Source organism: Oncorhynchus keta, chromosome 29 (assembly GCF_023373465.1).
Source record: "Oncorhynchus keta strain PuntledgeMale-10-30-2019 chromosome 29, Oket_V2, whole genome shotgun sequence".
Classification (NCBI taxonomy): Eukaryota; Metazoa; Chordata; class Actinopteri; order Salmoniformes; family Salmonidae; genus Oncorhynchus; species Oncorhynchus keta.
Window position 1 is genome coordinate 38843435 of NC_068449.1, and position 17721 is coordinate 38861155.

The window sequence follows — 17721 nt, forward strand, 5'->3', positions numbered from 1 at the left end:
GTTTTCACTTTGTCATTATGGGGTATTGTGTGTAGATGGAAGAAAAAAACGCATATTTAATTCATTTTGAATTGAGGCTGTAACACAACAACTTGTGGCATAAATCAAGGGGTATGAATACATTCTGAAGGCACTGTAAATGTAAAGATGTACAGTATATTTATATGCTCTGGGATAACCCCCCCCTACACACACACAAACCACAGGAGATCAGATCAACAGTATATATAGAAAGTTTAATGAAGGGATTAAGAAGACGGAAGCAGCAGGACTGAAGTGCAGCCATTTTATTTCTCTACAGTGACTCCTGAAGTGTTTTAATCAAGCCTTACTACACAAAACAGTTCATAACAGATCATTATAATCAAATCATCACAACAGTCCTAATTTATATATATATATATATATATATATATATATATATATATATATAATACTAAAGCACATTATAACATAATGCTTTGTCTGCAGTGTTTCAGTTACTATGTGTTTGTCCCAAAATGGCATCCTATTCCCTACATAGTGCAATACTTTTGACGGGAGCCCTGTTCAAAATTAGTGCACTAAACAGGGAACAGGGTGCCATTTCAGATGCACCTGTGTTTCTATTGGCTACCTCCTACTAAGGTATAATACTTCAGTTAGCTCATAGAAATCTCAGGTAGAAATACATCAAGGGTTTCTTACTACAATAACATTCTGACCATATCGAATTGTACAGCTTCACTCTGGTCATCACTCTATATCCTACAAGTTCATGTTGCCCCAGCTTCTTTTCCTTCCTTCATTCATTTGTCCCATAGCCGTAGTACAATGCACTTTCCTTATGCAATTTTACTGGTATAGTCTTCTTATTCTTAATAAATGAATAAACACATCCTGTTTATTTCAAACCCAATTTAAAATGATTTCCATGTCTGGAACCCAATGCAGTACTGTGCATAAACAATCTACTGTACCATGTCAACCCAGTAACAGGACCCTCAAAATATCCTGGTTCCAGATGTGTATGTGCTGTGTGGATACTACGGTATCCATTGACGTGCAATGACCATAGGCAAAACAGTACAAACAGATCATGAACCTGGCTACCCTTATTGACCCACAACCCTAAAATACCATCTTTTAAAATGATCCAGACTCTTTCTGGAACTTAAACCCCAGATACTTTTTTTTATATCATCCATTTGATCAGGAATGTAGTCGGGCGGCCAAAACTGTATAAATCTAGGTCTTAACCCATAAATCTAGCAGGAGGGATTTAAAGTGGTGCTCCTGTCCTGAAACAGCACCACCTGCACCTGCCGCCAGACTACTGCCTCTCTCCCAGGTACACCTGCATGCCTGTCAGTGTGTTACCATGACAACGCAACACCTCCCCTAAAAACACCATGTATCACTACTCTGAGGAAATAGATGTGTTATGTTACAGACAGGGATCATACGACCTATTTCACCTGGTCTCGTCTCTAAACTCCCCCACAAAGGCTGCGTTAGGGGTGCTTAAAATTAAATAAAAGGGAAATAAAAAAAATGTTTTATTGCAGTTATTAAAGTAACATTGTATATGGGGTTATAATGTGCTTATATCCACGCTCGTAAATATACATAAACATGACATAAACTAATCATGAACTCATAAAAGGTGAAGAACTTATGTTTCAGTGGGAGAGAGAATGGTAACTCCATACAGTAATATGAAGAACCCACTCAGGGTTAAATTGTGTCCCATAAATTATATTTTCTTTTTGAAGCGTAAATAAAATATAATTTAATAAAGTGTTTGGGAAGAGTCAAGCTACACTATATATACAAAAGTATGTGGACACGCCTTCAAATGAGTGGATGTGGCTATTTCAGCCACACCCATTGCTGACCGGTGTATACAATCGAGCACACAGCCATGCACTCTCCATAGACAAATATTGGAGACCTCAGTGACTTTCAACGTGGCATCGAACTAATACGCAATAATCTTAACACAAAAAAAATACCAGCACATGGGGGGAAAAAATAAACTAATATGACAAACATAACATTTTGTTCCATGCAAAGCTTTAGAGATGGTTTATTTTTTAAAGATTTGAAAAAGCACCTGCCGATATTACGGCACTTGTGATTTATAAGAACCGATCACAGGATGCCACCTTTCCTACAAGTCAAATCGTCACATTTCTGCCCTGCTAGAGCTGCCCCAGTCAACTGTAAGTGCTGTCATTGTAAAGTGGAAACGTTGAGGAGCAACAAGCGGTAGGTCACACAAGTTCACAGAACAGGACCGCCGAAAGCTGAAGCGTGTAAAAATAGTCTGTCCTCATTTTCAACACTCACTACTGAGTTCCAAACTGCCTCTGGAAGCAACGTCAGCACAATAACTGTTTGTCAGGAGCTTCATGAAATGGGTTTCCATCGCAGAGCAGCTGCACACAAGCCTAAGATCACCATGTGCAATGCCAAGCATCAGCTGGAGTGGTGTAAAGCTCGCCGCCATTGGGCTCTGGAGCAGTGGAAATGCGTTTTCTGGAGTGATGAATCATGCTTAACCATCTTGCAGTCCCAACGGACGAATGCCAGGAAAAAGCTACCTGCCCCAATGTTTTTGATGATTCGGGCTAGGCCCCTTAGATTCAGTGAAGGGAAATCTTAACGCTACAGCATACTATAACATTCATTGCATACGATTCTATGCTTCCAACATTGAGGCAACAGTTTGGGGAAGGCCCTTGCCTGTTTCAGCATGACAATGCCCCCGTGCACAAAGCGAGGTCCGTACAGAAATGGTTTGTCAAGGTCGGTGTAAAAGAACTTGACTGGCCTGCACAGAGTCCTGACCTCAACCCCATCAAACACCTTTGGGATGAATTGGAACACAGACTGCGAGCCAGGCCTTATCGCCCAACATCAGTGCCCGACCTCACTAATACTTTTGTGGCTGAATGGAAGCAAGTCCCTGCAGCAATGTTCCAACATCTAGTGGAAAGCCTTCCCAGAAGAGTGGGGGCTGCTGTGGCAGCAAAGGAGGGACCAACTCCATATTAATGCCCATGATTTTGTAATCGACGAACAGGTGTCCACATACTATTGGTCAGTGTATATGTATATTAGTGTATATATATATATTAGTGTATATTAGAGGACTGCAGTGCTAGGAGCCTGAGATGGGCTGGGCCAGGTGGTGAAATATTTGGGGTCAGGGGTGGTTAAATGGGAGGAGCTGGAAGAGAGGCCTTGGGTCTCTCAGGGCTGCTTATAGAAGGAGCTATAGGGGCTAAAGCCTAGTGTTAATAATACTGTGTTGGATTGTGGTATTAGTATTGGAGAGGTTGAGGCTGGGGACGGGACAGACCGCAGTAGCTCAGGGCTGGGCCTCTGTGCTGACCTCCTTCTCATAGATGTAGCTGCCAACACCTCCAGTGTTCACTCCTGGAGACACAAGAACACCACAGACAAACAGGCATCAGTATCAAATGCTGAAAATGTGTTACAGTATAACAAATCACTTATTTTCTTTTGGTGGTTTTGCATCACTTTTATGTAGGAAGTGCAATATAAGCAGTTTCTTTTAACAGCTATAACACCCAGCATAGGCTATTGTTAAAGTATAGCTAATATTTATGGACAACAGCACCACCTAGTGGTTGACTAAAGACAAGCACCTACCTTTGGGTCCAAAGAGACAAGCATAGCATGGCTTGTGGCAGTATGGCTGGCCATTATGCTGTTATAACACAAAAGACACTGTATGAAAATGTGCAATCATACCATGTATTCATTCAGAACATAATTATGACGCATTTTTGCCATTCAGGTGCATTCAAGAAAACCGGCTTGAGCAAGGTGCTGTGTCCCTAATCTTGATAACATAATGAGCAGTTATTTAGGATCCAAGATGATTCGTAGTTCAGTGATTCTGTGTTGTCCCTTGCTCAGACGGATTCCCTTGAACATTGATTGTTTTTTTACACCTGTTTAAATTTCCTTCCTCTTTCACACCCCTCCTCATCCCTTTCTCCCTCCCCTCATCTCTCCGTACCTACCTCTGCGTGGCTGCCGGCGGCCAGGGTCTTGCTGCACCTCTCACAGCGGAGACAGGGCCGATGCCAGTCCTTCCCCAGGGACGTTACCTTCTCAGCTGCCATACACACACAATAACTTAGAAATCAATGACCTCAGCGGTAGGTGTGTCGGAAATGCTCAAATGTCATTCAAAAGGAAAAGACACACAGGAGGACACGTCATCATGGCAACTGCACGACAGGTCCAGTTGTAATCTAACACCTAACAGTTTATTCTGAGCCTGGTAGTGTGCCATGGCTACTTACCAAAGTAGACCTTCTTGCTGCACCTGGGACACAGGTTGGCCTCACCAGAGAAGGTGGTGATGCTGGAAGCTGTAGAGAAACAGAAGAGTCAGAAAGAGAGTTCCCCAGCAGATACCTGCACACACACACACACACACACACACACACACACACACACACACACACACACACACACACACACACACACACACACACACACACACACACACACACACACACACACACACACACACTAGTATAGCCTCTGGTCTGCAACTGTGGGAAAACGCAGTGTGAACAGCTTGAGAAAGTCCACTGGGACCATCCCTGGTGTGAGCCTGGCCTGTATAGTAGGTCTCATCACTGAGTCAGCAGGAAGACCAAGTCTACTTCCCCTTAATATCAAACTCAGATCTGTAGGCAGCTACTTTCACTATTTCACAACTTTTCCCATGTCTTCAGTTACATATGTGGACACATACACATGCATGTGCGAAAGAACATGCACACACACACACTAGCATGTACCTTTGACAGGTGCCCTGGGTGCAAACACTTTCTTCTCCTCAGCAGGCTTGGGGGGGGCGTTCAAGTCAGTAGAGGCTAGGTTATTGCTGACGGGGGCTTCATACACATAGGACCCTGCTCCGCCAATGTTCACACCTTCAGTGGTCATAGGGTAGAGAGAAGTCAGAGGTTAGATTTAGACCAGTTTGGACACACCTACTAATTCAAGGGTTTTTCTTTATTTTGTACTATTTTCTAAATGGTAAAATAATAGTGAAGACATCAAAACTATGAAAAAAATACAGATAGAATCATGTCGTAACCAAAAAAAGTGATAAACAAATCAAAATATTATTTATATTTGAGGATCTTTAAAGTAGCCACCCTTTGCCTTGATGACAGCTTTACACACGCTTGGCATTCTCTCAACCAGCTTCATGAGGTAGTAATTTACAGCCAGCAATTACAGCCTTGCAGACCTTTGGCATTTTAGTTGTCAATTTGTTGAGGTAATCTGAAGAGATTTCACCCCATGCTTCCTGAAGCACCTCCCACAAGTTGGATTGGCTTGATAGGCACTTCTTAGGCACTTCTTAGGTACCATAAAGGTCAGGCTGCTCCCACAATAAGGTTGAGATCGGGTGACTGCTGGCCACTCCATTATAGACAGAATACCAGCTGACTGCTTCTTCCCTAAATAGTTATTGCATAGTTTGGAGCTGTGCTTTGGGTCATTGTCCTGTTGTAGGAGGAAATTGGTTCCAATTAAGTGCCTTCCACAGGGTATGGCATGGTGTTGCAAAATGGAGTGATAGCCTTCCTTCTTCAAGATCCCTTTTACCCTGTACAAATCTCCAACTTTACCACCACCAAAGCACCCCCAGACCATCACATTGCCTCCACCATGCTTGACATTTGGCGTCAAGCACTCTTCCAGCGTCTTTTCATTTTTTCTGCGTCTCACGAATGTTCTTCTTCGTGATCCGAACACCTCAAACTTAGATTTGTCTGTCCATAACACATTTTTCAAATCTTCCTCTGTCCAGTGTCTGTGTTCTTTTGCCCATCTTAATCTTTTAATTTTATTGGCCAGTCTGAGATGTGGCTTTTTCTTTGCAACTGCCTTGACGGCCAGCATCCCGGAGTTGCCTTTTCACTGTTGACATTGAGACTGGTGCTTTGCGGGTACTATTTAATGAAGCTGCCAGTTGAGGACTTGTGAGGCGTCTGTTTCTGAAACTAGACACTCTAATATACTCGTCCTCTTGCTCAGTTGTGCACTGGGGCCTCCCACTCCTCCTTCTATTCTTGTTAGAGCCAGTTTGCGCTGTTCTGTGAAGGGAGTAGTACAAAGCGTTGTACGAGATCTTCAGTTTCTTGGCAATTTCTCTCATGAAATAGACTTAATTTCTCAGAACAAGAATAGACTGATGAGTTTCAGAAGAAAGTTCTTTGTTTCTGGCCATTTTGAGCCTGCAATCGAACCCACAAATGCTGATGCTCCAGATACTCAACTATTGTAAAGAAGGCCAGTTTTATTGCTTCTTTAAATCAGAACAACAGTTTTCAGCTGTGTTAAAAATTTCAAAAGGGTTTTCTAATGATCGATTAGCCTTTGAAAATAATAAACTTGGATTAGCTAACACAACGTGCCATTGGAGCACAGGAGTGATGGTTGCTGATAATGGGCCTCTGTACGCCTACGTAGATAATCCATAAAAAATCTGCAGTTTCCAGCTCCACCAGTCATTTACAACATTAACAATGTCTACACTGTATTTCTGATCAATTTGATGTTATTTTAATGGACAAACAAATAGCTATACTTTCAAAAACAAGGACATTTCTAAGTGACCCCAAACTTTTTAACAGTAGTGTAGAAGAGAACAGAAAACCAGAAGGCTCCAGACCTAGTAGGGAAGGATTTGAATACCCCTAACCACACAACTCTATTCACTACTTTTAACAACTTCCACTGAACATTTGACAAAAACACATTTACTTGAAGAACAGTGCAGATGCAAAGTTTGGTAACAGAATGACGGTTTGCGTTGTTTGTGCCGTCATTCTGTTACCAAACTTTGCGTCCTCACTTTTCTTCAAGTGAATGTGTTTTTGGAAAGTTTTCAGTTGAAATTGTTAAAAGTTGTCCTTGTGCATAGAGTTGTATAGTTTGTTAAACTTTGCAAACATTGTTTTTGGTATGACTTTAAAGTAAGTGAAACATTTGAGCATCATTCTTTTACCATGGAATTGCCATCCTGATCTAATGTATGCCTTATGACAATAGTAAGATGTACTTCACCTTTTGGTCCAAAGAGGGCAGCATAGCATGGTTTGTGGCAGAAGGGCTTCCCATCATGCTGTAGACAGGGAATAAAGAGAAGAAGAATGACTGACGGTGAGTAAATGACATTTATAAGCCCAAACCTCACAAGACTGACAACCATAGCTTGGCAATTTCCATCTTCTAGCCAGACTCATGCATCTTTGGAAAAAAAGGTTATTGGATTGTGTGTGCGCGTGTGTGTAGGAGAGAGACAGAAAAAAAACACCACAGCCTCCTGAGAAAGAGAAAGGGAGAAAGAAAGTCAGTCTGGCTTGATCTCCATTTTCTAATGTGTCACAATGTTCCAGCCCAGGTATCAGTTGTGGTTGTAAACAGGAGACCAGTACTGTTGATTAATCAAACACCTCACATCAGGGTCCTATTAAGTAGGTGGAAATCATTCAAGAAACGTACTGAACATGACCCAGTATTAGGGTTGCAAAATGCTGGTAACTTTCCCTAAATTCCCAGGTTTCCCAGAAATCCTCCAACCAGGATTTCTGGGAAACCTGGGAATTTAGGGAAAGTTACCAGCATTTTGCAACCCTAATACTGGGTCGTGTTCAGTACGTTTCCCCCCCACAGATTTTTGCAACCCTACCTAGCGTGTATGGGCCTTGTAGGATGACAGAGGTCAGTCGAAGGCTTAGAGATGAGTCTGTTAGGACCCTATGTCCCTCCTAATGCATGCTGGGATGATGGTGGTCATGTAATAGTTGTCAGTGGTCATATCAAATGGTCATGTAACAGCATGGACAGGCAGCAGAGGGATCAGGGCCTGGGCCAGAGAGAAGACATCCAGTCCAGAGCTCTTTCCTAACTAATCTTTCCGCCATTCCTCAATTTCTCTCCTTGCCGCCTCGACAAAATGGATTGGAGAAAAAGGTCAAAAAAGGTCTCCTCCAATACAGTGAGTAGGACGGGAAGAGAGTGGATGAATTGAGATACAGCCAAAGTGGACAGGCAGAGGGGGATGAAGGAGGCTATGGTACCAACGCCACAGCACAAGGCCACGTGCCAATGCCGACTGTGGGAACAAACTGCTTTAGTCGCACAATCCCTTCACACCCACGTGGCATCTTATTCCACTCAGAAACCCAGAGTAGAAAACAGCCTGTTTCTCTTCTCAACTATCTATAATGTATTACCCATGACAGGAAGTACATGTAGCGCTGTAACAGGAGCTAGAAACAGACAGGCAGACACAGTGTGTGTGTGTGTTAGACAGACACAGATCCGCAGGGGTTGTAACATCTATGGGGCCTATACAGTAAAAGTTCTGGTAATATTAGTCTCTCTTTCTGACTAATAGGCACTGATGGGTTTGTCAGGAGGGAAGGTCCAGCACACAGGGCTTCATTGTGTCCACTAGACAGCTCTGGTCCCCTCACAGTTCTGGTTGTATTTCCCTACAGCAGGACCAGTAGGACCTGAAAGATGGATTACCCAGCCTAGTGTGTGGTTATAATTCACTGCGGTATGACTACCCTAAAGATGGATCAACTATCCCAGTCCAGAGCCCAGAGCCTAGCCCACTCACTTCCCAGACACAAATAGGAGGAGACATTCGCCTTTCCAATTTCCCACATCCATTTCTGCCTCATGCACCAATTAATGATGTTACTTCTGTAACGGTTTTCTTCCGTTGAAGGAGAGGAGGACCAAAATGCAGCGTGGTTAGTGTTCAACATGTTTATTAATAAGGACAATACACGTGAACACTACAAAATACAAAACAACAAATGTGAAAAAAACTAAACAGTCCTATCTGGTGCATAGACACAAAGACAGAAGACAACCACCCACAAAATACCCAAAGAACATGGCTGCCTAAATATGGTTCCCAATCAGAGACAACGATAAACACTTGCCTCTAATTGAGAACCTATCTAGGCAACCATAGACTTACATAATCACCTAGACTAGAAAACACCCCATAAACATACAAAACCCCTAGACCAGACAAACCACATAAATCCCCCATAACTAAGGCCAGGGCATGACAGTACCCCCAAAGGTGCGGACTCCTGGCCGCATACCTAAATCCATAGGGGAGGGTCTGGGTGGGCGTCTGTCCACGGTGGCGGCTCTGGCGCGGGATATGGACCCCACTCCACCATAGTCTTTATCCACTTTAGTCTCCTCCTAGGAACGGCGACCCTCGCCGCCGACCCTGGACTGGCAACCCTACTAAAAGGGCCCCACTGGACTAAACAAACTCCTCAGGACTGAGGGGCAGCTCTGGACTGAGGGGTAGCTCAGGACCGAGGGGCAGCTCAGGACCGAGGGGCAGCTCGGAATCAAGGGGTAGCTCAGGACCGAGGGGTAGCTCAGGACCGAGGGGTAGCGCAGGACAGAGAGGTAGCTCAGGCTGGTTGACTGACGGCTCTGGCAGATCCTGGCTGACTGACGGCTCTGGCAGATCCTGGCTGACTGGCGGCTCCCTGCAGACTGGCGGCTCCTTGCAGACTGGCGGCTCCTTGCAGACTGGCGGCTCTGGCGGCTCCTTGCAGACTGGTGGCTCTGGAGGCTCCTTGCAGACTGGCGGCTCTGGAGGCTCCTTTCAGACTAGCAGCTCTGGCGGCTCCTTGCAGACTGGCGGCTCCTTGCAGACTGACGGCTCTTTGAAGACTGGCGGCTCTTTGCAGACGGGCGGCTCTGGCGGCTCCTGGCTGACTGGCGGTTCCTGGCAGACTGGCGGCTCCTGGCAGACTGGCGGCTCCTGGCAGACTGGCGGCTCCTTGCAGACTGGCGGCTCCTTGCAGACTGGCGGCTCAGGACAGGCGGGAGACTCTAGCAGCCCTGGACAGGCGGGAGACTCTAGCAGCCCTGGACAGGCGGGAGACTCTAGCAGCCCTGGACAGGCGGGAGACTCTAGCAGCCCTGGACAGGCGGGAGACTCTAGCAGCCCTGGACAGGCGGGAGACTCTAGCAGCCCTGGACAGGCGGGAGACTCTAGCAGCCCTGGACAGGCAGGAGACTCTAGCAGCTCTGGACAGGCAGGAGCACCTGTAGACAAAGGATGGAGAGAAAGCCTGGTGCGGGGGGCTGCCAGCGGAGGGCTGGTGCGTGGAGGTGGCACTGGATGGACGGGACCGTGAAGGCGTACTGGAGATCTTGAGAGCAGGGCTGGCACCATCCGCCCTGGCTGGATCTTCACCCTAGCCCAGCAGATGTGGGGAGCTGGGATGTAGCTCACCGGGCTAAGCACGCGTACTGGGGAAACCGTGCGTTCCACCGCATAACACGGTGGCTGACTAGTAAACGCCCGCCATGGGTAGCACGGCTAGGAGCACTGTAGCGCTGAGCTGGCACAGGACGTGCAGGGCTAGGGAGGTGCACAGGAGGCCTGGTGCATGAGGCTGGCACAGTCTTAACCAGACGGCCAGCACGCACCTCAGGACGAGTGCCGTGTAATACTGCGCCAAACCGACAGCTCTCTCTCTTCACTCTACTCCAATTTTATCAACAACTCCTCGAATGTCTCATAATCTCCCCTCCATTCACTCTCCTCCAATTTGTCCAATAACTCCTCCACACTCTCAGACGCACACCTCAACTTCGACGACTGCTCTGATTCCATCCTTGGCTCCTCATGGTAAACACTTCTATGACCAGAGAAAGCGAAATATTCCTCTATATTATAAAAGACAAGCCGCTTATAATAACAATGCAAACTTATGGAAACACTTTGCTACACTCATTAATTTCAGCTGCAGTGCTGGTTGTAGTGTGAGTGGAAATAGGGAGAATGCACACTTTATGGCTTATGAAAGTGCTGATGAAATTATTGACCGTGCTGAATAAGGGCCCCCGAGTGGCACAGCGGTCTAAAGCACTGCATCTCAGTACTAGAGGCATAACTACAGACCCTGGTTCAATTCCAGGCTGTATCACAACCGGTCGTGATTGAGAGTCCCATAGGGCAGCGCACAATTGGCCCAGCATCGTCCGGGTTTGGCCAGGGTAGGCCGCCATTGTAAATAAGAATTTGTTCTTAACTGACTTGCCTAGTTAAAAAAGGCCCCATGTTAACTGACGCGCCTCATGCAATGGAATGTATTTTAAGTAATGTCAGTTGAGTTGAATCAACAAACCACCACACGTGTTGATGGGTACACTTCCTGCTTTTACTTCCTCCTTTTTCTTCCTGCTTTGCTCCTATTAGTAGAATCGCAATGGCCGCCAGTCCACCCATTATGCCATCATTGACATGAATTGAGACACCAGTTCTATTCATTCTATTTCTATGGCGGCACATGCAGTCAAGAGTGGAGGAGAGGAGAAAATGACCGTGTTTCTTTTTTCACTATCCGAACGGTTAATTACGGTGACTGCAATCATTTGGCTGGCCAACTACCGCCATCCAAAATCCATGACCGTCACAGCCCTAGTCTTTCCCTGACCCCGAATCTGATCTCATACAGCCCCCTTCCTCGTGACACACACACACACACACACACACACACACACACACACACACACACACACACACACACACACACACACACACACACACACACACACACACACACACACACACACACACACACACACACACACACACACCACCACCACCACCACCACCGCTCATCCTGCTCCCTTTGCCTTTGCGTGGTAAGACCCAGGCCCATTATCAACTGTATACCTGTATCAGGACCCATGGTGAGGGGAATTAGTACAAACATGATCTTGGAAGGTTCTCTGTGTGTCGTAACAGAGTTATGACCTCCTCCTTGGATAGAGCCAGGATGAAGGCTTGGTCTGTGTGTGTGTGCATAATGTGTACTATGGAGGCTTGCTAAAGGCTTCTGTATGCTACAGTTGGCTGGCGGCTAGCCGAACTCGCATACTCCCTTAAAAAAAGACCTTCACTTAAAAAAAGAGAAAAAGATGCAACAGCCTGTTTGTCCATCTTGAGGCGCCGTAGCCAGTATACACTTCCACAAAATAGTCAGAATTAATCTAAGATATTGCAGTATTTCCCAAGTGAAAAAATGTGCGTGAAATCAAGTTGTCTCTCAAATTGCAAGAATCACTACTGTTGACCAATGACCAACGAAGGGGCGTAGACTGATCTTCAACTTCAACCTGAACTGAACTTCAGCTTGCCTTGAAAAAAAGTATTAGTGTGCACGAACAGCTGAAAATAAACCTTACAGAAGACCAAAACAAACAAAAACATTACAATATGTCATCATAACACATGCACAAACTGTTCATTACGGTTTCGGATGGGAAGTATACTGATGACCTTATGACTCTGCCATCTGCCATCCATGGAGCCCCAGGGGGCAGTGGTGCCATCTCCCCCATCGTTATTCCCCTGTCCTCTGCTTATAGAGACCCTGACCTCTGCTGTACTGTGCCTGGGATCTCCTCACAGCACACGGACTACATTCCTTGTCTTTTCTTATAGTACACTACTAGATCTGTTTGTGCTGTATTGGGGTTGGTTAAAGCCTGGTCCCAGATCTGTTTGTGCTGTATTGGAGTTGGTTAAAGCCTGGTCCCATATGTGTTGGTGCTGTATTGGATTTGGATAAAGCCTGGTCCCAGATCTGTTTGTGCTGTATGGGAGTTGGATAAAGCCTGGTCCCAGATCTGTTTGTACTGTATTGGATTTGGTTATTGCGTGGTCCAAGATCTATTTACAGTATATTGTACAACCAGATCTGGGACCAGGCTTATCTACTGGGGTCTGGAGGGAAATTGTGGAGAGGACATGGAGAAAGAACATTTATATGATGTAATGATGAGAGAGAGATTAAACAACCCAGGCTAGGACTGCATCTAGTATCTACTGACGACTGGCTAGCGTCTGGTCTGAGCTGGGTGGGGAATAGCTTGTGTGATTTTGTGTCATATAAAGCTGCAGAAATCACATCCTTCTTTCCTTCCTGTTCTGTTCTGATCCAGACCAAGGGACAGGGCTGTTTCACACCGACATAACCAATATCAAATCAAATGTTATTTGTCACATACGCCGACTACCATGAAATGCTTACTTACAAGCCCTTAACCAACAATGCAGTTCAAGAAAGTGTTAAGTAAAAAGTAACACAATAAAATTACATAACAATAACAAGGCTATATACAGGGGGTACCGGTACCCAGTCAATGTGCAGGGGTAATTTGAGATAATTTGTACAGGTAGGGGTAAAGTGACTATGCATAGATAATAAACAATGAGTAGCAGCTATGTAAAAACAAATGGGGTGGGTCAATGTAAATAGTCCAGGTGGCCATTTGATTAATTGTTCAACAGTCTTATGGCTTGAGGGTAGAAGCTGTTAAGGAGCCTTTTGGACCTAGACTTGGTGCTCCGGTACCGCTTGCCGTGCTGTAGCAGAGAGAACAGTCTATGACTTGGGTGACTGGAGTCCTTTGACAATTTTTTGGGCCTTCTTCTGACACTGCCTAGTATATATATATATATACAGGAAGCTTGGCTCCAGTGATGTATTGGGCCGTACACACTACCCTCTGTATCGCCTTACAGTCGGATGCCAAGCAGTTGCCATACCAGGCGGTGATGCTCTCGATGGGCAGCTGTATAACTGTTTGAGGATCTGGGGACCCATGCCAAATGTTTTCAGTCTCCTGAGGGGGAAAAGGTGTCCTCTTCACAACTGTCTTGGTATGTTTGGACCGTGATAGTTTGTTGGTGATGTGGACACCAAGGAACTTGAAACTCTCAACCCACTCCACTACTGCCCCGTCGATGTTAATGGGGGTCTGATCGGCCTTCCTTTTCATGTAGTCCATGAGCATCATGAGAATGGAAAATTATGTGGATATATTGAAGCAACATCTCAGGACATCAATCAGGAAGTTAAAGCTTGGTTGCAAATGGGTCTTCCAAATGGACAATGACCCCAAGCATACTTCCAAAGTTGTGGCAAAATGGCTTAAGGACAACAAAGTCAAGGTATGGGAGTGGCCATCACAAAGCCCTGACCTCATCCTATAGAAAATTTGTGGGCAGAACTAAAAAAATGTGTACGAGCAAGGAGGCCTACAAACCTGACTCAGTTACACCAGCTCTGTCAGGAGCAATGGGCCAAAATTCACCCAACTTATTGTGAGAAGCTTTTGGAAGGCTACCTGAAACATTTGACCCAAGTTAAACAATTTAAAGGCAATGCTCCCAAATACTAATTGAGTGTATGTAAACTTCTGACCCACTGGGAATGTGATGAAAGAAATAAAAGCTGAAATAAACTGAGTTTAAATGTATTTGGCAAAGGTGTATGTAAACTTCCGACTTCAACTGTAGATGACAACTTTCTTGGTAAATAATGCGGTCTACAGCTTATGATAAGGCACTCTACCTCAGGCGAGCAACACTTACTTTATATGAGACATCGCGCACCAGCAGTTATTGACAAATAGACACACACCATACCCTACCCTTGTTCAGTTTATGTCTCAGTTGTTGAATCTTGTTATGTTCATACAAATATTTATACATGTTAAGTTTGCTGAAAATAAACGCAGTTGGAAGTGAGAGGACGTTTCTTTTTTTGCTGAGTTTATTTGAGGGATGACTGAAGGGGATATTCAGTCTTCATGTACAGACAAGGTGGAAATAGAATGGTTTTGACTGCTAGGTCATGAAAAAGGCTGCATGTACACCTCTCCTTCCTTTCTGTTCTGATCCAGGCCCAGGGACCAGTGCTGAGTCATACTAAGAGTGTATGGAGGAGATATGAGAGGACTGGCGGTGATATATTGTATTCATTATAAAACACAGACATGGTAAAAATAGAATGGCTGACTCATTGAATGAAATAAAACAGTTTTATAATATATTGTACTGGTATTTCTATGGGCTGGCTGGCTAGGTCATGAAGTCACAGCTAACCTTCAGCAAGGACACAGGCAGCACATCTACAGAGTACAGCTGTAGGCTAAGCTCTAGGCCTATAGAACGGTGATGGTAATGTCGTCTTGAGAGCTACTGATCTACAGTTGAAGTCGGTAGTTCACATACACTTAGGTTGGAGTCATTAAAACTCGTTTTTCAACCACTCCACAAATTTCTTTGTAACAAACAATAGGTTTGGCAAGTCGGTTAGGACATCTACTCTATGCAAGACAAGTAGTTTTTCCAACAATTGTTTACAGACAGATTATTTCACAATACAATTCCAGTGGGTGAGATGTTTACATACACTACGTTGACTGTGCCTTTAAACAGCTTGGAAAATTCCAGAAAATTATGTGATGGCTTTAGAAGATTATGATAGGCTAATTGACATAATTAGAGTCAATTGGAGGTGTACCTGTGGATGTATTTCAAGGCCTATCTTCAAACTCAGTGCCTCTTTGCTTGACATCATGGGAAAATCAAAAGAAATCAGCCAAGACCTCAGAAAAAAAATTGTAGACCTCCACAAGTCTGGTTCATCCTTGGGAGCCATTTCCAAACGCCTGAAGGTACCACGTTCATCTGTACAAACAATAGTACGAAAGTATAAACACCATGGAACCACACAGCCGTTATACCGCTCAGAAAGGAGACGCATTCTGTCTCCTAGAGATGAACGTACTTTGATGCGAAAAGTGCAAATCAATCCCAGAACAATAGCAAAGGACCTTGTAAAGATGCTGGGAGGAAACAGGTACAGAATTATCTGTATCCAAAGTAAAACAAGTCTTTTTTTTCACCTTTATTAAACCAGGTAGGCAAGTTGAGAACAAGTTCTCATTTACAATTGCGACCTGGCCAAGATAAAGCAAAGCAGTTCGACACATACAACGACACAGAGTTACACATGGAGTAAAACAACCATACAGTCAATCATACAGTATAAACAAGTCTATATACGATGTGAGCAAATGAGGTGAGATAAGGGAGGGAAAGGCAAAAACAAAGGCCACGGTGGCAAAGTAAATACAATATAGCAAGTAAAACACTGGAATGGTAGATTTGCAGTGGAAGAATGTGCAAAGTAGAAATAAAAATAATGGGGTGCAAAGGAGCAAAATAAATAAATAAATAAAATAAATACAGTAGGGAAAGAGGTTAGTTTTACTTGTATTTAAGAGCAATTGGAGGCCACAGAAGGAGAGTTGTATTGCATTGAAGCTTGCCTGGAGGGTTGTTAACACAGTGTCCAAAGAAGGGCCAGAAGTATACGGAATGGTGTCGTCTGCGTAGAGGTGGATCAGAGACTCACCAGCAGCAAGAGCGACATCATTGATGTATACAGAGAAGAGAGTCGGTCCAAGAATTGAACCCTGTGGCACCCCCATAGAGACTGCCAGAGGTCCGGACAGAAGACCCTCCGATTTGACACACTGAACTCTATCAGAGAAGTAGTTGGTGAACCAGGCGAGGCAATCATTTGAGAAACCAAGGCTGTCGAGTCTGCCGATGAGGATGTGGTGATTGACAAAGTCGAAAGCCTTGGCCAGATCAATGAATACGACTGCACAGTAATGTTTCTTATCGATGGCGGTTAAAGATATCGTTTAGGACCTTGAGCGTGGCTGAGGTGCACCTATGACCAGCTCTGAAACCAGCTTGCATAGCAGAGAAGGTATGGTGAGATTCAAAATGGTCGGTAATCTGTTAGTTGACTTGGCTTTCGAAGACCATAGAAAGGCAAGGTAGGATAGATATCGGTCTGTAGCAGTTTGGGTCAAGAGTGTCCGCCCCTTTGAAGAGGGGGATGACCGCAGCTGCTTTCCAATCTTTGGGAATCTCAGACGACACGAAAGAGAGGTTGAACAGGCTAGTAATAGGGGTGGCAACAATTTCAGCAGATAATTTGAGAAAGAAAGGGTCCAGATTGTCTAGCCCGGCTGATTTGTAGGGGTCCAGATTTTGCAGCTCTTTCAGAACATCAGCTGACTGGATTTGGGAGAAGGAGAAATGGGGAAGGCTTGGGCGAGTTGCTGTGGGGGGTGCAGTGCTGTTGACCGGGGTAGGAGTAGCCAGGTGGAAAGCATAGCCAGCCGTAGAAAAATGCTTATTGAAATTCTCAATTATGGTGGCTTTATCAGTGGTGACAGTGTTTCCTATCTTCAGTGCAGTGGGCAGCTGGGAGGAGGTGTTCTTATTCTCCATGGACTTTACAGTGTCCCAGAACTTTTTGGAGTTAGTGTTGCAGGAAGCAAATTTCTGCTTGAAAAAGATAGCCTTGGCTTTTCTAACTCCCCGTGTATAATGGTTTCTAGCTTCCCTGAACAGCTGCATATCACGGGGGCTGTTCGATGCTAATGCAGAACGCCATAGGATGTTTTTGCGTTGGTTAAGGGCAGTCAGGTCTGGGGAGAACGAAGGGCTATATCTGTTCCTGGTTCTAAATTTCTTGAATGGGGCATGCTTATTTAAGATGGTTAGGAATGCATTTAAAAAAAATACCCAGGCATCCTCTACTGACGGGATGAGATCAATATCCTTCCAGGATACCCCGGCCAGGTCGATTAGAAAGGCCTGCTCGCTGAAGTGATTCAGGGAGCGTTTGACAGTGATGAGTGGAGGTCGTCTGACAGCTGACCCATTACAGATGCAGGCAATGAGGCAGTGATCGCTGAGATCTTGGTTGAAGACAGCAGAGGGCAAGTTGGTTA

General features: G+C 44.9%; 1 protein-coding gene across 1 annotated transcript in view; it reads right to left on the reverse strand.

The window, feature by feature from the left end:
- Positions 1-217: 217 nt before the first annotated feature.
- The window catches only part of crip2 (cysteine-rich protein 2), a 48403-nt gene continuing 30899 nt past the window's right edge, over positions 218-17721 (reverse strand). Inside the window, exons 3-8 of the mRNA XM_035743573.2 lie at positions 7114-7171; positions 4830-4964; positions 4323-4391; positions 4038-4132; positions 3661-3718; positions 218-3423 (exon numbers count right to left, since the gene is read on the reverse strand). Coding sequence (XP_035599466.1) covers positions 3356-3423; positions 3661-3718; positions 4038-4132; positions 4323-4391; positions 4830-4964; positions 7114-7171 — 483 coding nt within the window. The 3' untranslated portion in view covers positions 218-3355. The remainder of the gene's footprint in view (positions 3424-3660; positions 3719-4037; positions 4133-4322; positions 4392-4829; positions 4965-7113; positions 7172-17721) is intronic.